This window comes from Pongo abelii, chromosome 5 (assembly GCF_028885655.2).
Source record: "Pongo abelii isolate AG06213 chromosome 5, NHGRI_mPonAbe1-v2.0_pri, whole genome shotgun sequence".
NCBI lineage: Eukaryota > Metazoa > Chordata > Mammalia > Primates > Hominidae > Pongo > Pongo abelii.
This window is the reverse complement of record NC_071990.2, coordinates 117,183,110-117,207,109: the sequence shown is the minus strand read 5'-3', so window position 1 is coordinate 117,207,109 and position 24,000 is coordinate 117,183,110. Positions and strand designations below refer to the sequence as shown.

Below are 24,000 nucleotides of genomic sequence, written 5' to 3'. Positions count from 1 at the left end.
CTCAGGGATCTAGAACTAGAAATACCATTTGACCCAGCCATGCCATTACTGGGTATATACCCAAAGGACTATAAATCATGCTGCTATAAAGACACATGCATACGTATGTTTATTGTGGCACTATTCACAATAGCAAAGACCTGGAACCAACCCAAATGTCCAACAATAATAGACTGGATTAAGAAAATGTGGCACATACACACCATGGAATACTATGCAGCCACAAAAAATGATGAGTTCATGTCCTTCGTAGGGACATGGATGAAATTGGAAATCATCATTCTCAGTAAACTATCGCAAGGACAAAAAACCGAACACCGCATGTTCTTACTCATAGATGAGAATTGAACAATGAGAACACATGGACACAGGAAGGGGAACATCACATTCTGGGGACTGTTGTGGGGTGGGGGGAGGGGGAAGGGATAGCATTAGGAGATATACCTAATGCTAAATGACGAGTTAGTGGGTGCAGCACACCAGCATGGCACATGTATACATATGTAACTAATCTGCACATGGTGCACATGTACCCTAAAACTTAAAGTATAATAATAATAATAATAAAATAAATAAAAATAAAAATAAAAAAAGAAAGCTGGGCTTCTATATCTGTCACCAACTATATATTACATAAATGCACTTGGGTTTGGCAAATAGGATGGAAATCATCAGACCCCAACTAGATCTCGTAGATCCTCTCCCGAACCAGTTACTCTGGATGTGAGGGTTGCCAAATAATCAGGTGACCTGTGGTATAGTCCATATAGAAGTTAACGTGCAGAATAGTGAGTTCTTTCAACATGCAACCAACATTTATTGTACTCCTGATACATACTTACCCACGTCTCCACAATATATCCTAATTCTTCGACATGTTCTGCTAGATTAATCAGTTGACAGGTGAAACATTTCTCCCTAGGTCAAACAACATGTAAACTCAGGATCTTTGATCTTTTAGCTGAGTTCAATCATAATGCCAGCAACTTTATTGATAGATGATTCCAGTTTATTTTAGTTAATCTTATATATTTTTTGCAGCTGAACTACTAAAATACTTAACTAGTATGAACTCATAGTATTTCACAAAAAGAATGGCACAAGCATTCACTTATAGTCTGTAGGAAATGGAATAGGCTCAGTTCAATAATAAAGATCACAAGCCAGAAAAGGAATAGAAAATTCATTTCTCTCTGGTTCTGAGACACCTGAACTCAACCTTCATTAAGAACGACAATTTGCAAGCATATGAACTCACCATTAACAAATGAAAATACTTTTAAAAAACAGTTTGCATTCTGTATTTGATTATTTATGAATATATGCAATATTAAAAGTGCCTTCATCCTGACTACAATGTATTGAATCTTCCTGATGTAGCTTTTGTGGTCTTATTTTTAAATAATACATATCTTCCAGTTTTGTTGAGATTGAAAACTTGAAGGAACCATATATAAATGCTCATGATGCCAGTAAGAGATGAAAAAAAAAATCTGCATTATATTTTAAAAATCAAGAAATTAAATATTGACTTGAATGACTATTCTCTAGTAGTGTTTATATCCTGAGGTTGTTTTTTTTTTTTTGCCATTTTAAAATAAGATTGCAGGGAAGTCTTGTAAGTCCCGAAAGTATTGCTATAATTACCTATTTAATATTGCAGCAGACATCTCAGAAATTTATATTTCACTTAAAATACAAGAGTTAGTGATATCATTCATTCATTTAGTAGATGTTTATATTAGTGATTACTCTGAGCCAAGCTCTATTTATTGGATGAAGATAGCAGAGCCCCTGCCCTCACAGAGATAATTCTACTGTGATAAATACTATCACAATTAAACAGGTTTATGTGATAGAAAGGAGGAGCACTAGTGGATAGAGAAGGCTGGCTCTGAGGATTTAAATTGAGAGGAAAGGAAGGGGCCAGATTCTAGAAGATTCACAGGAAAAGCATTCAAATGGGGTTCAAAAGCTCCAATGTAACAATTACTAAAGTTTTATGAAAGGACTACACAAAGAGATCAGAATTTAGGGGGAGAAAGCAATGGTCATCAGAAATCTTTGAATGCTAAGATGGAAACATTTGGAAATTTGGAGATTTTTTTAAAAGCCTACTCTTTTATTTTAATAATAAAGAAATCAAGACCCATGAGACTGACATGTTTTTGGTTATATACTAATTAAATTGTAACCTGGGTCTGCCATTTCTCAGTCTGTTGCTTTTTCTGTTAAACAAAATGCCTCTCTTTGTGCTTGAAAACTCTAGGTGCTATTGCCAAGCATTGGGTTTTACAGTTGAGAATTTAAATCTGCATCAGCACGATCTGGCAAATATTTATTTAGGCTTTCTTTATATAATCAGTAGCAATCTCCAAAGCCATATTTATCACTGTGATTTGCATCCCTTATTAAGAAAATCACAAAGCGCACTTTAACCCCTCTGCTGTCTATTTACTTTAGTCTCTAGCTTGGAGACTATTAGATCTTTTGTGGTGCACTATGAAGGAATTTGTAAGTTTGTGTTTAATTTCCACATAGTCCATTTCAATTTGGAGCTAGTAGATAGTTCATCCTGTTTATAAAAGGGGAATTCTTTTTATTGCTTCCCATCATTTCCAATTACAGACCTATTGGCTTGCTAGACATCTCCACTTTAATTTATGGACTTCTCTTTTTGATAGATGTCAAGGCTTGAACATGTAGGCCAAGAATTTATATAAATAGCAAGTATATTTTATATTTAGATATCCTTCTACTTCTTAAATTTTTATAACTTTGTGGAGAAATGAATTGGGACTAACATGATCTTGTTTACAGCTGTCTTTGACTTTTTGTTGGCTTTTTTTTTTTTTTTTTTCTGAGACTGTGTCTTGCTCTGTTGCCCAGGCTGAATTGCAGTGGCACAATCTTGGCTCACTGCAACCTCTGCCTCCTGGGTTCAAGCAATTCTCCTGCTTCAGCCTCCCGAGTAGCTGGGATTACAGGCACATGCCACCACACCCGGCTAATTTTTTGTGTTTTTAGTGGAGACAGGGTTTCGCCATGTTGGCCAGGCTGGTCTTGAACTCCTGTCATCAAGTGATCTGCCCGCCTTGGCCTCCCAAAGTGCTGGGATTACAGGCATGAACCACCATGCCCGGCCCTTTGTTGGCTTTTTTTTTTTATTTTTAAAAATTATACTTTAAGTTCTGGGATACATGTGCAGAATGTGCAGATTTGTTACATAAGTATACACGTGCCATGGTGGTTTGCTGCACCCATCAACCCATCATCTACATTCGGTATTTCTCCTAATGCTATCCCACCCTTAATCCCCCATACCCCAACAGGCTCCAGTGTGTGATGTTCCCCTCCCTGTGTGCATGTGTTCTCATTGTTCAACTCCCATTTATGAGTGAGAGCATGTGGTGTTTGGTTTTCTGTTCTTGTGTTAGTTTGCTGAGAATGATGGTTTCCAGCTTCAGGAATATATTATGAGCTAAGCTCTGTATCCTGATAGAAGTCCTCTATTTGATGATTATTATATAGGGCAATTAACACTGGCCTAAGAGTCATAGCCAGTAGGAATGGTAGCTTGACAAATCAGAGTGCAAGGATGTGTTCCAGAAACACAAAAAAGTTTAAGAAAATGATATTGCTCTTGAAGGAACTAAATAGATGCTTGCCTTTTGTATTTTAATGTAAAGGAAAACATTAAAATGAATGAATGATATCACTGCTGAAAGTAAAACATTTTCCTGAACACAGATGACATAATATTATTTTCATGAACTGGAGGTGTGTCTTATTAGACATTTGGATCTGCTATGTGAAATCTGCTGGTTATAGAGCATCTTAGAGTCACAAGGCCCCAAGTTGAATCCTGGCAGTGCCATCTACTCACTTTTATGGGTAATAAAATGGACCTAATAACTACCTTATGTAACTGTTACAAGATTACGATAAAATAATGTAAAATAATGCTTAGCATGGTGTTTGGGTCAATACGTGTGAATGTAACAATGTTAAAATGGAGTTTTTGATTGAGGTTACAATAGAAGTAAAATTTCACAGTCACATCTCCATACTCACAGTTGACAAAGGAATCGGTCAAAGATGGGCATGGCTGCTCTTGGATCTCTCAGCGTGTTAATAATTTAGAAAGGATACAAGGAGCGAAATGGAGGAAGAATTTGCTGATGGCATTTTGCTTTTGAAGAAAGCTGTTGGCACACTATGGGACCCCCTTTATTCCTGGGCTAATGAATGGGACCCCAAACCTAGTGAGAGGGCACTTCAGGAAGGCCACTCTGAGAGCTAACTCTCCACCCTCTGCAGTTGGGAGGATAGAACACAGGTGCCTGACTCAGGTTGAGAAGGCGAAAGCATCCTGTGGAAGTAGAATAGAGGTGACTTAGGGCACCAGCCTCTCTCTCCTCCTAGTAATTGTCAGGGCAAGGGGTGTGTAAATATTATCTCGGGACCATAAGTGGGTCTCCTAATGAGCAAAAGTGTCATGGCACTGTAGATGGACAGTCTGGAGGAGTTTTGGGTTTTGCCCAAGAAACCTCTGCTGGAGGATAAGAGGAGACCTATAAGGGAGAATATGGTTGGAGAACTGCGCAGGAAACAAGCTGAGAGGCGATTGGATGCAGGCATCCTAGAAAGGTCTGCATCTTAGCAACTGCAGTGAGGGTTCCTTTAGAGATGGGGAAGCCCCAAAGGGCCTGCATGAGTGTCTCAGAGAGGAGTCAGCTTGAGTTTCTGCCAGCAGGCTCAGAGTGGGAAGTCGACTGAGTGTGGCCTTCTCATCCTTTACTCCCTCTTCTCTCTTTTAGTCTAGATGCTCAGAACCCAGCTGGGAAGGAAAAGTGGGGGAGCAGCTATAGCAGAGAAACAGAGAGGAAGCCGCCCATACTGTGTTTCCACTGCTGCCTTTTGCCTGAAGCGGGCCAGAGCTGGGGAAGGAGAGAAGATTTGACATCTGATCACGTAGCAGTAGAGTGTTTTGGTTATCATCTGGGACTGGGCATCTAGGCTTGAATTGAGACTGTATTTGTGATTTTAAGTGGAAGTCAGACTGTCTAATACCTAAAAGTGGGCAGAAAACTTTGCTGGAGCTTTCATCTAGGGACAGGGGAGTGTTATTCTCATAGACTACAAATTAAAGACCACTGGGAAGAACATGAAAGGTGTATGCTTTAATTATTAGTTGTGCTTGTCTGCTGTATTGTTTGCATTCTTGTGGTTGATGCTGTGTTAGAAAGGTTACCTTCAAATTCAGTGTTGAAGTTAACCTAAAGTCTTGATTTTTGTTTCATATTTCCCTGCATTTTTCTGGCTTATAGCAAATACTCCTATACTGCAAGTCAACTCAGTTATTTAGGAGGGCATTTTGTAGCCAGGTTTCTCACAGTGCTTACTGGAAAACTTATTTGCTTAAAGTTAATATTCTATGTGTATGCTACTGAGAATTTTTATATCTAAGGTGAAAATTAGGTAACATTTACTTTAATAACCTTCTATACTGAAATAATACAGCATGAACCATAATATAGCAGTTTGGAGACTCGATGTCCCCTTTGTTCATAAACAGAAGCAAAACACTGACATTTTAAAAGTATTCTTTTAAATTGAAGTGTGATACACATAGTAAAAGTACACAATTCATAAGAGTTTAGTTTGGTGAGTACAAAGTGAATTCACTCAGGTAACCAGCACCAAGTTAAGAAAGAGAATTAGGTTAACATCCCAGTCACTGACCCCTCATATCAACAGTTTTGCTTGTTTGTGTTATTTATTTCTTTATTTTAGAGACAGTCTTGTTCTGTTGCCCAGGCTGGACTGGAGTATGGTGGCACAATCGATCATAACTCTCTGCAGCCTTGACCTTCTGGGCTGAAGTGATCCTCCTGCCTCAGCCTCCCAAGTAGCTGCGACTACAGATGTGTGCCACCAATCCTGGCTAATTTAAAAACAATTATTATTATTATTATTATTTGTTGAGACAGGGTCTGCCACCATTGCATAGACTGGCTTGCAGACCTGGCCTCAAGCAATTCTTCCATCTCAACCTCCCAAAATGCTGTGACTAAAGGTGTGAGCCACCATGCCCAGCTCAGCCTTGATTTTTAATAATGAGACTATATATATTTGAGTTTGTGAGATTCATTCACAGTGTTATGTATAGCTGCAGTTTTTGTTTATTTACAAATCTGCATTCCAGTAGATGACAATTTTTTAGCTAATTCAATTGTTTTTTAGTTGATAGACATTTGGATAGTTCTATTTATTGGTTGATGAACATTTGGATTGTTTCCAGGTTTAGACCCTTACAAATCAGGCAACTAAAAACATTCTTAAACACATGTTTTGGTGAATATATTGTGCACTTTTATTGATTTTATGCTTGGGGTGGAATTACTGTATGACATGTATGACTATGTTCAACTCTAGTAGATAAGGAAAAACAGTTTTCCAGAGTGGTGGTAAAAATTACTCTTCCATCAACTGTGTGTGGGAAGTCACTCCACTTCCTTGTTGATACTGTCTTTTTTCATTTTAGCTTTTCTGGTGTGTGCCAATTCCTGTTTTTGAAAAAAAAAAATTGTCCTAGCTATTGGCATGCCCTCAGTAAACCTCCATATGGGAAGTGGGATGTCTTCTTTCCTTTCATAAGAGCATTGCACCAGTCTGACTAATCACTGAAGCATAAAGTTATATATTTAGCAAGGAATGCAGAATAGCATTCTGGTGGTAAATGCTGCCCAATACTTATCAATAACTTTGCTAAGTGAAAGCATAGGTATAAAGTGCATTAGTCAATATTTCGAATGTAAGTACAGAAATCCCTATTCAAAATAGTTTAGCCAAAAAGGTAATTAATTGACTCTTGTAGCTGAAAAGCCAGTCTTGGCTGGCTCCCGGGATTAAGCTTCACTTTCCAAATCAAGACTGCCTCCCACTGGGCTGCTTCTCTTCTCAGGCAAGCTTGCTTCCTGTCTGGAGGCCAGGATTCTGCCAATAGCTCCAAACTCCCATCAGTAAACCAAAACCAAAACAACAGCCACATTAACAAAACTCTTCGTGTCTTTCTGGAACTATCAAGTCCCGGAATTGGGTTTCCTTGGCTCTTATTGCACTAATTATGTCTTCTTCAGCTCCAGGTGGCTGCCAGATCCCTCTGGACCACATGCTTTTAGAGAAGCAACAATTCTCTGAGGAAAATTGGGGGTGCTATTACTAGAAGAAGGGTCAATGGTAGGTGGGCGGCAACAGTAACAAAATAGCCACTGCAAGCCAGACTAAGTAAAAATAACACAGTCTAGTTATTCCTGTAGGTCCTACAGGACTTACCCTTGGATGAAGCAATACTGCTGGAACGTTGCGTATGTGGACTACATCATTTTAGGCTCTGTGGAATTGCTTTTATTGAACTGTGTTAGGACATTCTGTTACCAGCCTGCATTGAGGTACAATATGATGAACAGTCCTGTGGAATTCCGTGCATTATTGTAAGACGGTATTGAGCACACCGTTTATTTCCAATGCCACATTAGAGGATTTCATGGGAGAAATTTCTCCCTGGTCTCTGCACCAGGAAGAGTCAAACTGTTTCTAAAAACCTTTCATGATTTTATCTTATGGATACTGTGATTCCTCAAAATGGTAAGGTTTCCTTCTTTGCATTGCTAGAGTGATAGGGTCAATTTTATGGCTTGTTTTAATCAAGTGTGCTAGGCTTTGAAGCATGGATTCTTTTAGTGCTAGCCTCACCCCTTTATTTTTATATTTCCTTCAGTATTATTTCCCAGTTCTCACACTCTCTCTTTTGTTCTATATCCTTTGTAAACTTTCTTAAATCTTTTCTGAGACAAAGTTGAGAAATACGTATAATTTTATATAGATTTCATTTTATGCATTGAAAATGTCACCAGAAAGTAAATAAATCTGCTTGGTTTTAGCAAGAAGTTTATTAACAGGAATTATTTTGGGTTCCAGTTTTAGATGGAGGAGTTGTAAAACACTACAGAATTAAAAGACTGGATGAAGGGGGCTTTTTTCTCACCCGGAGAAGAACCTTTTCAACACTGAACGAATTTGTGAGCCACTACACCAAGACAAGTGACGGCCTGTGTGTCAAGCTGGGGAAACCATGCTTAAAGGTGAAAATGCTTTCAAGCTGTGTTTTTTTGTTGAAGTTAACTTTTTTCCTTCAGATATCTGAGTATTTTTCATGGAATATCAGTTCAGGAAAAAAATTGTCATTTTATTACCTGAGGCGGGTATAGGCAAACCATGGCCCATGAGCTCACACTGATGTGTGCTTGTTTTGTAAATAAGTTTTATTTGCACAGATGCTCATTCGTATATGAGTTTTCTTTGGATTCTTTTGTGCCATAACAGCAGAGTTTAGAAGCTGCAACAGAGACCATAGGGCAGGTGGTAAACTAGAATATGAGTTCTAGGAGGGCAGGGGTCTTGCTTGTTTTGTTTATAGAAAAGCACCTAGTCAATTCTTAAAACAATTTTACTTACTAAATGAATGAGTAAATAAATGACTGAACAAATAAAGACATGAAAAAATGAGTTTGAAAAATATAAAACATTTAATTATGCAAAAATAGATGATACGTATAATAAAACTATAGCCAAATAGTTTGGGAAGGATTTGTGGGTGAGACGGAACTTCAGCTGGGCCTTGAAACTGAGAGGATTTAGCTAGGCGAAGAGGTAGACAGAAGTCATTCCATACCTGAGTGAGGATGGCGTTAGGTATGGGATCAGACAGGTGGACAACGAGGTGCCTGACTTCCCAAGATTTGGAAGATCAATTTGAAGAGTTAACAAATGCAGATTCTACCACCATACTTTTTGTTTTTGAAGTAATTATAATACAGTTTACAATATTTTGTTTTAAAAAGTTTTATTTAAAAGTACCTAGACTATTATTTTCAACAAAATAATATTAAATTTACATTTTTTTTAAACAATTGCTCTTATTATTCTATGAAACAGATCCAGGTCCCAGCTCCATTTGATTTGTCATATAAAACCGTGGACCAATGGGAGATAGACCGCAACTCCATACAGCTTCTGAAGCGATTGGGAGCTGGTCAGTTTGGCGAAGTATGGGAAGGGCTGTGGAACAATACCACTCCAGTAGCAGTGAAAACATTAAAACCAGGTGCGAGAACAATAAAGGTTAAATGGCATATGTTGATTTTTATGAGCTCAATTTAACACTATAAATATCTAAGAGGTCATAGGGTGGCTAATACTGGCAGCAAGCAGGTGTTGTGGTCATTCTCTCTAGCCCAGGTGACCCCAACCTATGGATAAGGCATTAAGATATAAAAACAAGACACACTTCCCGGTTCAGCTGAGTCTTAAAATATCACTGATTGAAGAGTCTGACAACTCTTCTCTTCTCTGGAGTTAGGATTCAGTCTTCCAATGTCCTTCTTCCCATTTCGTTCCTAGCCTTAGTTAACAGATACTGACTTAGCTGAAAATATTTAAAAAATCAGAAGGAATCTTTATACTATTCAGGGAACAACTATTTTTAAAAGTATTAATTTTGTGTGGTTAAAAGGCAAAATGCTCCATCTAAAGAAACTTGTATTTGAAAATGTAGGAACTTTTTTTCCCTTCCATCTTGCTTTTTCCTGTGATGGCAAGTTAAATTATACTGAAATCAGTGTTTATTCAGCCAGGCTTTATTCCCTCCATTTTAAAGAGGGACTAAGTAACTTTCCAAATATTTTCTAGTCACATGATCTTTAGCAAATTTTTGAACTCTATGCTTCAGTTTTGTCATTTGTAAAGTAGAGATAATAGTAAGGCCAACCAGAAAGATAAATTAGGTCATTAGTGGAAATGCTTTGTATAGTGCCTGGTTCACAGTAAGTGATGGATAAAAACTATTATAATAATGAAAAAGTCGGTAAATGGCATAGCTGGGATTTGAACCCACATTTATTATGGAAGTGACAGTCTATACAAGTGCAACATTGCTTATAGTAGCCTCATATATACCTTTATAACAGAGGTAAGAATAATCAACATAGGCTAGATTGTAGTTTTCTGGGAGACCTGCATTATTTGCCTAGCCCAGAATTCTTAGAGGTTTGGTAAACCTCCTGATGGCAGAACTTGAGCACTTGGAATTTGTTGGCTAGCAGCATAGGGTAACACTATGGTTCCCAAACTGTGTGCCAAGGCTCATGGGGGCACCACAGTGAGTTCACAAGAGTGCTGTGGAATACTTAAAAGTTTTGAAGTCAACATCCTGAATATTGTACAAGCTGCTACCTTGAAGTAGTTCATGGTTTCAACTTTAGAACAACATTCCTTTTGTTGACATCCTATCTTTGTGAAGCTGGGTTTTTGATAGTTGCTATGGTCAAATGCAAAATCCACACAAAAATCAATATGGACCAGAAAATGGGGGTAGCAGTGCTTCATCTGATTCTAAGATTGGAGAAGTTGTGCAGTGTCCCAGGGATGCATATATCACTTTAGTAAGCACTTGCAGTTAAAAATTAAGTGAAGAATTATCTTTTCCTTTCAATTTACCTGTGCTACTTTTTCAAATGGCTATTAAATTGTTAAGATAAATACTTCTTAACTTGTTTGGATCTAACCCAGTAATCAAAATAACTGTTAGTTTTTTTTTTTTATTTTCACTTAGAGACATCATGAAAAAAGTTACGGAGACACTAAGGGTTCCATGAATTGAAAATGTTGGGATCCTCTGGTGTAACAAGTGAATAGTGTCAAATTTGATATAAGATAAATCTGTGTTTAAACCTGGCTCTGCCCTTTGTGACTTTGGACAATTTTTTAACCTTTTGGAATCTTCTCATCTGGAAGTGGGAATCATAATAGTTCCTAATTTCTAGGGTTTTATGAGGACAAATGGAGTCAATGTACGTAAAGTATATGCAGCAAGTTCTTAATAAATGTTAGCCTCCATGGGGCTGCTGACAGATGTGTCCACTGAAGTGCAAATTTACTAGTGCAGGAATTCAGTTTCAGCATTTTCATCTGCCAGATGAAACAAGAGACAGGCACTTTAAAGTGGCCAGATGCTATATGAGTGCATTCTATTCTAGCACCTGAGATTTTCACAATCACTGTGTATATGCTTTTAAACCCTAATCTTGTTAATAAATGGTGGCTAAACTTTATTGTCCAATCTAATAATTCTTTTCTAAGAAGAGGCAACTAGCTAGCCTTCCTAACATTGTTCTCTAAGGAAGCCCTTTGGGAAGTCAAAAGACAACAAAAAAGTCAGATTTCTCATGTTAAAAAAAAACCACAATAGCTTTCTCTCCAACAGGAATAATTATTATTGATTTACAGTGTAATAGCCACAAACAGCTTTAGTGATTGGTTAAATGTCTTCACTTCACTGGGGCCATTAATCAATCTTAGCAGCTATTTATTGCTGAGCAGGCTACTATGCAATAAAGATGAGCCTGAAATGAACTCCCACAGTAGCTTTGACAGGCAAAAATTAATATTTAATGTTACATTACTAGCTGAGTTGAGATTGGGTTTCCTTTACTCTGCAGCTGGTGAGCTATAACCAGCATGACCATGAAGGAGTGCTCTGAAACAGTCTTCACCTGCAGAGGCTCTGACCTACTGTGATTTCAGTTCTTGTGCATAGTCTGATTTGGGAATGAGTTTGAGTGCCCTATATTGCTTGAATCTGATGGCCACACAACATAGAAATTTCATTAACATAAATATATATTGTATATATAATTTTCTTTTTCTTTTCTTTCTTTCTTTCTTTTTTTTTTTTGAGACAGAGTCTCACTCTGTTTCCCAGGCTGGAGTGCAATGGTGTGATCTCGGCTCACTGTAACCTCCACCTCCCGGGTTCAAGTGATTCTCCTGCCTCAGCCTCCCAAGTAGCTGGGATTACAGGCACCTGACACCACGCCTGGCTAATTTTTATATTTTTAGTAGAGACATGGTTTCACCATGTTGGCCAGGCTGGTCTCTTAACTCCTGACCTCAAGTGATCTGCCTGCCTTGGCCTCCCAAAGTTCCGGGATCACAGGCATGAGCCACCATGCCCAGCCTAATTTTCTGTATGGTTATCATAATTACTGCTATCACTGGAAGCTTCTTTTTTTGGGGGTGGTAGTTGGGGGAGTCCCCACTATATTATATTTGACCATGGGCCAAACTAGTTGTAACAATTAAGAACAAAGTCTCTTATTATGGTTTAGGTGTCTCTTATTCTCAGCTCCATTTTGTGACCATGATTCCAAATTTTAATCCTATTTGACTGTGTGGAGTAAACCAGTGGTGGAGATGGAATTGAGGGAGCTCAGAAACATGTAACGGAAAAGAGAATCGGCCATTTTCTCCTATTCTTTCTCTTTAAGTACTTGTCCCTTTTCTTCCTTAGCCTATGAAATATACTTACAGCTGGTCTGTTTGGTTTTTCCAAGACTATGCATATCAATGATAATATAAATAATGATCAACAGTCACTGAATACATACGTGCAAGCATTGCTATTATCTTGGTAATGATCTTGCAATGTCAGTAAAATTATTAGCCATGTTTTACAGATGAAGAAACTGAAGTTTAGAGAGGTTTGATAACTTGCTCAAGATCACACAGGGCACTAGTGGCAGAGAGTTGAGATTTGTCTAGAATGCAGAGTCTGATCAGTCCAGTTCTGAACTTCTGGGTTCTCAAAGGGGAGACTGCTCAAATGTTTTATGTGAAATGATGTGCAGGTCACATGTAACTAACTCAACTTCACATTAATAAACGAGTCACAGTGTTGCCTTAGAATGTCAAAGCTTATCCATGCCTGGGTTTAAATATCAGTTGTAAAGTCTTCAACATCGAGAGGATGATGAATGTAGTAGTCTCTTTGAGCATCAATGGAAACTATATTTGCATTATTCATAGTGAATACTAAGATGTGAAATGACAGTATTCCTTTAATTATAGTAATGCCTCTGAAACATCATATTCTAAAAGAAAAGATTTTAAAATTACTGATGAAATGTAAACTCCAGATAATCTTCCTCCTCTTAGATTTTATTTGATGTCAACTACTTGACACCTTGCATGGTGAGTCAGAGTGGATCCATTAAAATACAATTTAATTGCAGACAAGTCTTCTAAATAGGCCTTAATATTGTCTCTCCTCCATTTGGCCATGCTATTAAGGCTCTGACTGTGGAAGCAGATAGTACAGGAGAAAACATTAAGTACCAGTTTCGCGTTGAACATATAAAGTGTGAACAAAAACCCCATTAACTTTTGGGGATGGTCTTGGATGTTTTCCATTTGGTCTACACACTATGTTCCTACAGAATTAAAGACAAAAATATGGCAGAATGTCACTGTTTTAGGATTCTTGTCCAGCTGTTCCCACAGTGGGCACCAAGGACAGGGCAGCTATCAGTCTCTGGTTGCAGTAATTAAATATTCAGTGACCTTCAGTGCTCATGTTCATAGAATGTTTTCCTTTTGTGTTAAGATGCCTTGTTTTATCAGTTAGATTGTCAGTCTTTCCTTTTTCCTTCATTTTTCATGTAGACCTGAATCAACCTCTCTTCACCTACAGGTCATAACATATAAACCATATACTCCTGATGCACCAACACATCCAGTTATTAGGTTGCTCTGGCTGAACTGATTCTCTTCTTGATAACTCTGAAGATTTGTGATACTGAGGCTCTTACTCTACTGAGAAGCAGGAGGCAATCTTGATGATTCCCACCAGGCTGCTGTGAGGATAGGAATGCCTCAATAACATAAAGTGATTTCTCCCTCTTCTTGTTTCAGGTTCAATGGATCCAAATGACTTCCTGAGGGAGGCACAGATAATGAAGAACCTAAGACATCCAAGGCTTATCCAGCTTTATGCTGTTTGCACTTTAGAAGATCCAATTTATATTATTACAGAGTTGATGAGACATGGAAGTCTGCAAGAATATCTCCAAAGTAAGCTAAAGACTTAATACAAGGGAAAAAAAGGAATTTAGTTTAGCTAGTCCCATAAATGTCAATTTAGCAAGCCTTCTGTAACCGAAAGGATATTTACTATGTGTATGTCTGTGAGAATGAATGTCTTAACATTAAATGGCTCAACTACTATTTAATAGGTTATATATTGTATACTCAAAAGGTGGAAAATATTTATGCAGTGGAAGAGAAAATTATTCACAACAGATATATTAGGGTAATTGAATGTAACGTGGGAAGTTAAAGAATGGATGTTTAGCATGATGCTTTGCATGAGCTTTATTTCCTACACTAATTGAACATTATCAGTTATGGACCAGTATTTTCTATGGCACAGAGAATTCGGGGACATGGAATACATTTGGGGAAAAAGGGAGGGAAGTATCCTATGTTTATTTTATTTGCTGGTATTTGACAACATTGTACTTGTTGCTGTTTAAAATGCTTCCACTGCTAGGCAACATAGGAATTGTCAGACAAAAAAGCAGAAATATACTATTGCTTTATTTCTCTGTTTGCTTCCTGTAGTCAGAGAAGACTGAAGGGCATTGTGAAATTTTGATGTTTATTACAAATGGATAATTTAGTAAACAACAATACAGTATAATGAGCATTAAAATGAGATGTTCAAAGAAGGTGAGATCAAGTACTGACAATAATTCGAGCTTGAAAAGGAGACTTCCATAATTTCTTGAAATGTCAGGGTGGAATGACAGAATGTTTAGAGGTAAAGGGAGGTGAGAATGATGAAACAAAGATTTCATAAAGATAAGAATATCCTCTGATTTCAGGATGACTTATGAAGCTGGTAACATTAAACTACAAAACAAGATAAGAATAACAAAGAACATAATAAGGCCTGTTGAATGCTGTTAAAAACAGAAATATACTCAGCTTCCTTGCAGAAAAATATTGAATTTAACAGCATCAGAATATGTTACTCACCATAGAAAGATTAAACTCAGCTATTAAATAACCCCTTTTGCCTTATTCCCAGGACAAAGTGCAAAAGTGGTCTTGGGTCATAGCTAACCAAAAATGCTTTATAAAGGTCCCTAATAATATTCACGTAATTACATCTAATGGCCTATTCCCCATCCTCAGATCTATCAACAGAATTTAATTCAATAGATGCTTTCTTTTCCTGGAAACATTTGCTTCATTTGGCTTTCAGGACACTTCACTCAATGGCATTTCCTCCTTCTTTTCTTGGTGGTTCTTTTCAACCTATGGGATTTCCTTCATTCCCAGACCCTTCAATATCTTGGAGTTCTCCAAGACTGTTCACAACATCACTAGTTCCCTTATTAATTTCATCTAATTTCATTGTTTAATTTTTTATGTCCTGACAATTCTCCAAATTTTATTCCCCCTTTACTTGAGAATCATACCCAACTGCCTTCTTAACTTCTCCACTTGAATCTTGTATCAGTCTGCATAATGTAAATATGCTGCAATAACTAACAGTCTCCAAATCCCCGAGGGCTTAACACACATGTTTATTTCTTATCCATGCTACATTGCAAAATAGGTTGGCTGGTGGCTCAGTTCTTTTGATCACCCTGGCAGAGAAAGGGGATGAGACTAATCTCACCCTGATTCTTAAAGCTTCTGACCAGAAGAGACAGAGGTAATTCTGTTCCCTTTCCATTTGGACAAATCAAGTCAAAGATGGTAGGGAAGTACAATTCTCTAAAGTGCTTGAAAGGAGGAAAAAATCATTGTTTGTGAACAGTCCTAATTTCTACTATAGTAGAAATGTCTATTAGACATCTCAAGATGATATGCCCCAAACTGATCTCCCTGTATTCTCCCCACTAATCTGCTACTCTTGCAGTCTTTCCTTCTTTGACCATATCAACTCAGGCCTAATACCTTGGCATCATCTCTACTTTTCATGTCCCATCTCTAACCTGCTAGCAAAATCTCATTGGCTGGCCTTCAAAATATATAGAGGATTTTACCTCTCCTCAATGCTCCTACCCTGATCCAGGCTGCCACCTGAATTCTGCAGTAGCTCCCGGCTGGTCTTCATCTTCTGGTTCTTGTCTCCTTCAGTTTCTTCTCAACATAACAGCTAGAGAGATGCAATTAAAATGTAAATCAGAGCATGTGTAACTCATGAAGTCTTGCATGGCCTGGCTGTCTATTCCCTCTCTGATCTCATCTTCTACAACCTTCCCCTTGCTCAGTCTTCGTCAGCCACACTAGCCCTCTTTGCTATTTTTCCTACCATCCGGGCATGCTTTTGCCTCACTCGTTATTTCCTCTGCCTGAATTTTTTTTGTTGTTCTGACATTTATCCACATGCTCACTTCTCATTTCCTCAAAATCTATACTTAGATGTTTCCATCTTGGTGAGTGCTTCACTGGTCACCCTTTGAATTTTAAAATTTAATCTCTTTCTACTGACTCTTAAAGTATTCCTCTTCCCTTGCTTTTTATTTTATCTTCTTGGCTGTTAAGCATCTTATACTGTGTATCTTATTTATTTGGCTTATTTTTAGTATGCTCTGAATATAACCCCACACAGGCAGATAGTGTTTTCTTTGTTTCAGAGTTAGAACAGTGTCTGGCACATAAGAAAGTATATGCTAATTAGGTATTGAATAAGTAGATTAAGTTGGGACCATCCTGAACCTAACAAGATTGGGACTTGGAGTCAAGCTTGTTTTGAGACTCTTGGTATCAGCTTGAAAAGATCCACTTGGTACATGGCTAACACCTTTGACATTGAGGATTTCTGTGGCTTGGTAATTTGGTTTACTCAGGGCTAGGTATGAACCCTATCAGCTTCAGGGTTAGGCCATTAGGGTCAAGTTTACCAGTGCCTTCATTTGTGAGGATGATGCTTAGCAGCCAGGAGGAGTAATGAACAAATGCTCACTGCAGACAGCCCCTTCCCCAATCAAGAGGGTTCACAGTCAATAAAGTGAAGCCTTAAAATGGATGTGCCACTATAAAGCCTTAAAATGGATGTGCCACTATTAAGCAGCCCATCATGATGAATATTATTAAGCTGAAAGATTCTTGAGTAATGGAATATAATTGAAAATATTTTCTTGCTGCAAATGTAAAATGTCATAGGTTTGTGAACTTTTACATCAGTTTTGACCTCTGTTGGTTGTATTAAAAGTATGTGTTGATGTTTACTTAGGCAGTACTGAGGCTACTGCACCCTTCAAAGTAGGAAATGTGTGTCACTCAATTTCCTCCAGTATTATGCCTGTCAGTGCAAACTTTTTTCTATCCACTGTAATAGGATTAGATGTCATATGTGATAGTTGAAATAACATACATATTTTTTCTATATAACCATTTTTGTAGTTTCTAAGCTTGGCTGGATAATTTTTGTAATACATTTCTCCAAAATGAGAGAGATCTGTAAAAATCTTTAGTATTGTATATTTAGTATTGAGGGTAATTAATGACAGATATATCTTATTACAATTTAAAGAGGATAAATATCTCCATTTTTTAAAAGTTTAGTTTGGCTTGTTTTTTCCCAGTAAATACTTATAGAACATCTATTATAGGTCAGACAACTTGTTACCTATTCCTTTGAGTAATAGGAATTCCTATGAAATGGGGGAGAATAATTGCAATACTTACTTCATATAGTTGTTCAGAGTATTAAATTAGGTGATTGACTGGAAATGAACTATATGAGATAGGAGAGGATCATATATATACTTTTTTTTTTCTTTAAAAAACACTGTAGTACCTTGTGACAGGCAATTTCTAAGTCTTTTATAAATATTAACTTCATTCATTTTTCTTTGTTTTCAATTTTTTTTTATTTTTTAAACTTATACTTAAATTCTGGGATACATGTGTAGAACATGCACTTTTGTTACATAGGTATACACGTGCCATGGTGGTTTGCTGCTCCTATCAACCCGTCATCTACATTAGATATTTGTCCTAATGCTATCCCTCCCCTTGCTCACCACCCCCCAACAGGCCCTGGTGTGTGATGTTCCCCTCCCTGAGCCCATGTGTTCTTACTGTTCAACTCTCACTTACGAGTGAGAACATGCGGTGTCTGGTTTTCTGTTCTTGTGTTAGTTGCTGAGAATGATGGTTTCCAGCTTCATCCATGTTCCTGCAAAGGACATGAACTCATATTTTTATGTCTGCATAATATCCCATGGTGTATATGTGCCACATTTTCTTTATCCAGTCTAACATTGATGGGCATTTGGGTTGGTTCCAAGTCTTTGCTATTGTGAATAGTGCCGCAATAAACATGCGTGTGCATATGTCTTTGTAGTAGAATGATTTATAATCCTTTGGGTATATACCCAGCAATGGGATTGCGGGGTCAAATGGTATTTTCTAGTTCTAGATCCTTGAGGAATCGCCACACTGTCCTCCACAATGGTTGAACTAATTTGCACTCCCACCAACAGTGTGAAAGCATTCCTATTTCTCCACATCCCCTCCAGCATCTGTTGTTCCTTGACTTTTTGATGATCCCATTCTCACTGATGTGACATGCTATCTCACTGTGGTTTTGATTTGGATTTCTCTAGTGATGATGAGCTTTTTTTCATATATTTGTTGGCTGCATAAATGTCTTCATTTGAAAATTGTCTGTTCATATCCTTTGCCCACTTTTTGATGTTTTTTTTTTCTTGTAAATTTGTTTAAGTTTCCTGTAGATTCTTGGTATTAGCCCTTTGTCAGATGAATAGATTGCAAAAATTTTCTCCCATTCTGAAGGTTCCCTGTTCACTCTGATGATAATTTCTTTTGCTGTGAAGAAGCTCTTTAGTTTAATCAGATCCCATCTCTCAATGTGGGCTTTTGTCGCCATTGCTTTTGGTGTTTTAGTCATGAAGTCTTTGCCCATGCCTATGTCCTGAATCATATTGCGTAGGTTTTCTTCTAGGGTTTTTGTGGTTTTAGGTCTTATGTTTAAATCTTTAATCCATCTTGAGTTAATTTTTGTATAAGATGTAAGGAAGGGGTCCCATTTCAGTTTTCTGCATATGGCTAGCCAGTTTTCCCAACACCATTTATTAAATAGGGAATCCATTCCCCATTGGTTGTTTTTGTAAGGTGTGTCAAAGATCAGATGATTGTAGATGTGTGGCGTTATTTCTGAGGCCTATGTTTTGTTCCATTGGTCTAGATATCTGTTTTGGTACCAGTACCATGCTGTTTTGGTTACTGTAGCCTTGTAGTATAGTTTGAAGTCAGGTGGCATGATGCCTCCAGCTATGTTCTTTTTGCTTAGAATTGTCTTGGCTATACAGGCTCTTTTTTGGTTCCATATGAAATTTAAAGAAGTTTTTTCTAAATCATGAAGAAAGTCAATGGTAGCTTGATGGGAATAGCATTGCATCTATAAATTACTTTGGGCAGTATGGCCATTTTCACAATATTGATTCTTTCTATCTGTGAGCATGGAATATTTTTCCATTTGTCTGTGTCCTCTCTTATTTCCTTGAGCAGTGGTTTGTAGTTCTCTTTAAAGAGGTCGTTAACACTCAATAAACTAGGTATGGACAGAACATGTCAAAATAAAAAGAGCTATTTATGACAGACCTACAGCCAATATCATACTGACTGGGCAAAAGCTGGAAGCATTCCCTTTGAAAACCGGCACAAGACAAGGATGCCCTCTCTCATCACTCCTATTCCACATAGTATTGGAAGTTCTGGCCAGGACAATCAGGCAAGAGAAAGAAATAAAGGGTATTCAAATAGGAAGAGAGGAAGTCATAATATCTCTATTTGTAGATGACATGATTGTATATTTAGAAAACCCCATTGTCTCAGCCCAAAAACTCCTTAAGCTGATAGACAACTTCAGCAAAGTTTCAGGATACAAAATCAATGTGCAAAAATCATAAGCATTCCTATACACCAATAATAGACAAACAGAGAGCCAAATCATGAGCAAACTCCCTTTCACAATTGCTACAAAGAGAATAAAATACCTAGGAATACAACTTACAAGGGAACTTCATTCATTTTTCTAACCACATTATGAGGTAAGTATTATTAGTCCCACTTCACAGTTGAAGAAACAGGTGTGGAGAGATTAGGTAATTCATCCAAGGCGGAAGTTTGGCTTCATAGTTCATGTTTTTAACTATATTCATAGCACTGATGTTATCTTCCTAACATCAACCTGTATTAGTTGTCTATTGCTGCACAAAAGATTACTGCAAAACTTAGTGGCTTAAAGCAGCAAATGTTTATTATCTCACAGTTTCTGTGGTTAGGAATCCAGGTGTAGCTTACCTGGGTCTCCTAGTTCAGGGCCTCTTATAAGGCTGCAGTCAGCATGTTGGCAAGTACCCAGTCATCTGAAGGCTCTGATGGAGGTAGATCCACTTTTAAATTCACTCATTTGACTCTTGGCAGGAGTCGTTTCCTTCTGGGCTGTTGGACTGAGGAAATCAGTTCCTTTCTGGTTGTTGGCTGCAAGATTCCCTTTGCTCCTTGCTACGGGGAGCTTTCCACATAGCAGCTTGCTTTATTAGAGTGAGCAAGCGAGAGAACAACAGGGTGGAGATTATCTGTAAGGCAAATTCACAGCCTCTTATAATTGAATTTTGGAAGTGATATCCCACCTACTTCTGCCATATTCTGTTGTTAAACATGAGTCACTAGGTCCAGGCCACAATTAGTAGAAGAAGCTTTCACAAGGGCTTGAATATCAGGAGGTACGGGTAACTGGGAGCCATTTTAGAAGATACCACATAGCTCACGGTTAGTAACCAGCTTGTCTTAATTTCCATACATTTCTTTTCTTATTGAGTGAATTTGATATCAAAAGGCCTAGCTGTTTTGGCTATCATAGCAGCAATGTTTTGCCATTATGCTGCATAATATTTATTTTCATTCTCACATTTTTAGACTGAATAATGTCATCTTCTATAATATACAATTCAAAACTCTCTTTGACTTAATACAAAACAATATACATTTTTTTTTTGATATAGGCCAGACTGCTCTGCTAGGTGGCTTTCTCTAAAGGGTAACACAGGGATTTAGACTCATGTGGCTCTACCATTTTGAAATGCATCCCTGTAGCCATAAAGATATGGGAGATTTTAAGAGCCAGGCTTGTAAGTGATGTTCATCATTTCTGCACACAGTGCATTGCCCAGAACTAGTGACAGGGCTCAACTTAACTCTAAGGGAAGATGGGAAATGTAATCTTCTGTGTGTGCTCAGGGAAAAAAGAAAGGACTAAAGGATTGGTAAGGAGTTAATTGTTAATTTCACCTCACATCTTATTGAGATATGCTACTTGCCTTAAAAAAGTAAATATATATGTACACACACACACACACACTGCTTAAGTCTTTCCCTTAAAAAATTCTTTTGACTCTATTTATTTCATTTTTTATTAAAAATATCATATATGTAGAAAACACATAATCATATAATATTGTTTAACATGTAATTATAAAGCAAACAGATAAGCAACCATTCAGTCACTGCCCAGATCAAGCATTAGAATGTGGCCAGCACCCTAGAAACACCCTGAATACTTTATCAATTACAACCCCTCACTATCCAAAATTTTATGATAATTGGTTTCCCATTACTTTATGTTTACCTCTACCAGAACCTTCTTGTCTTCCTTCTTGATTAGGATTTTGGAATTTGCCACCTCCTTCTTCTGTCTCCATGTCCCCCACTCGTATTTAGCCCTCAAATCCTTATACCCGATCTCCAGTCAAACTGCTCTTCCTATCCCCAAGATCACTAGGGACTCCCTTCTTATATTTGACAAATGTCTTAGTCCTTTTCTTCGTGGACTTACTTGTAGAATTTGACTATGATGGCATTTTCTCTTTCTCAAAACCTTTGACTTGTTACAAGCTTCTCCAGTGGTTTTCTTCTCATATTCTTCTGGCTGATTCTTCACAGTTTTCTTGTAGGTTTATCTTCCTCTGCCCACCCTCAATATTGGTGTTTCTCTGTCATTTCCTAGCAATCACACCCACTTTTACTGTTTTAACTCCCACTTATAACTTATGATTGTTAAATCTATATCTCTTGCTGCATATTCTCCCCTGAGTTCCAGACCCATAGCTTGTTTTCCTTCAGTCGTTTCCACATAGGTAATTCATATGTATCTCTAGCTTAGCAAGTTCCATGTTTTATCTTGATTAGATAGGAGCAATGATAATAATAGATAGGATCTATTGAGTTCTTTCTAGGTGCCAGGCACTGCTTTAAGTGCTTTACATGAATTAATTCATTTTAATTCTCATTTTAACAACAAATACCATAAAGTAGTTACCATTATCAATGTACAGATGAGGAAACTGAGGCATAGCAATGTTAAGCTGCTTGCCCAAGGTCACAAAGAAATATCCTTGATTTAAAGTCTAGCCCTCTAACTTCAAACCAGGTTTCCTGACCTCTGTAATGTATATAGCTGCCTCTCAAGTCAGGGCTTGTGTCTAAGCTTTTGACCATGAGTCTAATGGACTTTATGTAGTATTCAGCTTATTGAGACGGGGATATATAAGAGTAATATTAGTTTGAGTTAATGTGAGATTCTTTTAATTCTCCAGACATCTAAAAACATCTGTCAACAGTATGGCAGCTAAATCCTACCCAGAGATGACTCACCCCATTTCAAAGTAGAAGGAGTCAGTATTATTTTGTGTACAAATACAAAATAGGTAAGTCAAATACAAATACAAATGAGTCAGTCACCACAAAATAATGCTGACCCCCCTCTACTAATAACAATCAAACTGATTGTACTATATAAATTTTTTATACTTAGTTATAAAGAATTAGCAGTAGGAGAAACTTTGCCTATCGAAGGTATGTGCATGTCTGGAGAGATGAGCAACCTATTCTAAGAATAACAGACTAAGACAGAGAAATAAAATAATGTATCAAGCTTGGTGGTACAAATGTAATATACATACTTTATAACTATGGATAGACCTTCATATGTGTTAGTGAGCTAGTTTTTAAAAACAACATGATGGAAGAGTGAGAATTTTTCATTGGCTCAGCCATAAAAGTTAGTATTGTTTTATAGGCTCGATGACTAAAACAAATGATGCAATGCTTGAAAGAAATTCAGTAGCAGTTGAGTAATAATTTCCATGAAGAAATTAGTGACATGTGGTATTGAAATCATGTGAAAAAAAAGCTCAACAGCACTTATCATTAGACAAATGCAAATCAAAACCACAAAGATACCATCTCTCACCAGACAGAATGGCCATTATTAAAAAGTCAAAAAATAACAGATGCTGGCAAGGTTGTGGAGAGAAAGGAATGCTTGTACACTGTTGGTAGGACTGTACATTAGTTCAACCATTGTGGAAGACAGTGCAGCCATTCCTCAAATATCTCAAAACAGACCTACCATTTGACCAGCAATCCCATTACTGGATATATAACCAAAGGAATATAAATTATTTTATTATAAAGACACATGCACATGTATGTTTCTTGCAGCACCATTCACAATAGCAAAGACATGGAATTAACCTAAATGCCCATCAATGGTAGAATGCATAAAGAAAATGTGGTATGTATACACTATGGAATACTATGCAGCCATAAAAAATGAAATCATGTCCTTTGCTGCAGCATGGATGGAGCTGGAGGCCATTATCCTTAGCAAACTAATGCAGGAACAGAAAAGCAAATACCACATGTTCTCACTTATAAGTGGGAGCTATGTTAACCCACATAGAGGGGAACAACACATACTGGGTCCTATGAGAGGGTGAAGGTAGGGAGGAAGGAAAGGATCAGGAAAAATAACTAATGGATACTAGGCTTAATACCTAGGTGATGAAATAATCTGTGCAATAACCTCCCCCCCCATGACACAAGTTTACCTACATAACAAACCTGGAAATGTACTCCTGAACTTAAAATAAAAGATAAATACGTTTTTTTTTTAAAAAAAAGGCAAAATAGCCAGACTCTCAGATAATTGTAGCCACGTTTAGATCATGTGATGACTTGTTACTTGTAATACTCATTCAAGGAAGAGAGGGC

General features: G+C 37.5%; 1 protein-coding gene across 6 annotated transcripts in view; it reads left to right on the top strand.

Annotated features, from left to right (window-relative positions):
* FRK (fyn related Src family tyrosine kinase) overlaps positions 1 to 24,000 on the top strand; it is a 158,189-nt gene that overhangs the window by 131,843 nt on the left and 2,346 nt on the right. For all 6 annotated transcript variants that reach the window (XM_054558068.2, XM_024249209.3, XM_054558064.2 and 3 more), the window contains 3 exons: positions 7,984 to 8,147; positions 9,001 to 9,169; positions 13,813 to 13,971. In XM_054558068.2, coding sequence (XP_054414043.1) covers positions 7,984 to 8,147; positions 9,001 to 9,169; positions 13,813 to 13,971 — 492 coding nt within the window. The remainder of the gene's footprint in view (positions 1 to 7,983; positions 8,148 to 9,000; positions 9,170 to 13,812; positions 13,972 to 24,000) is intronic.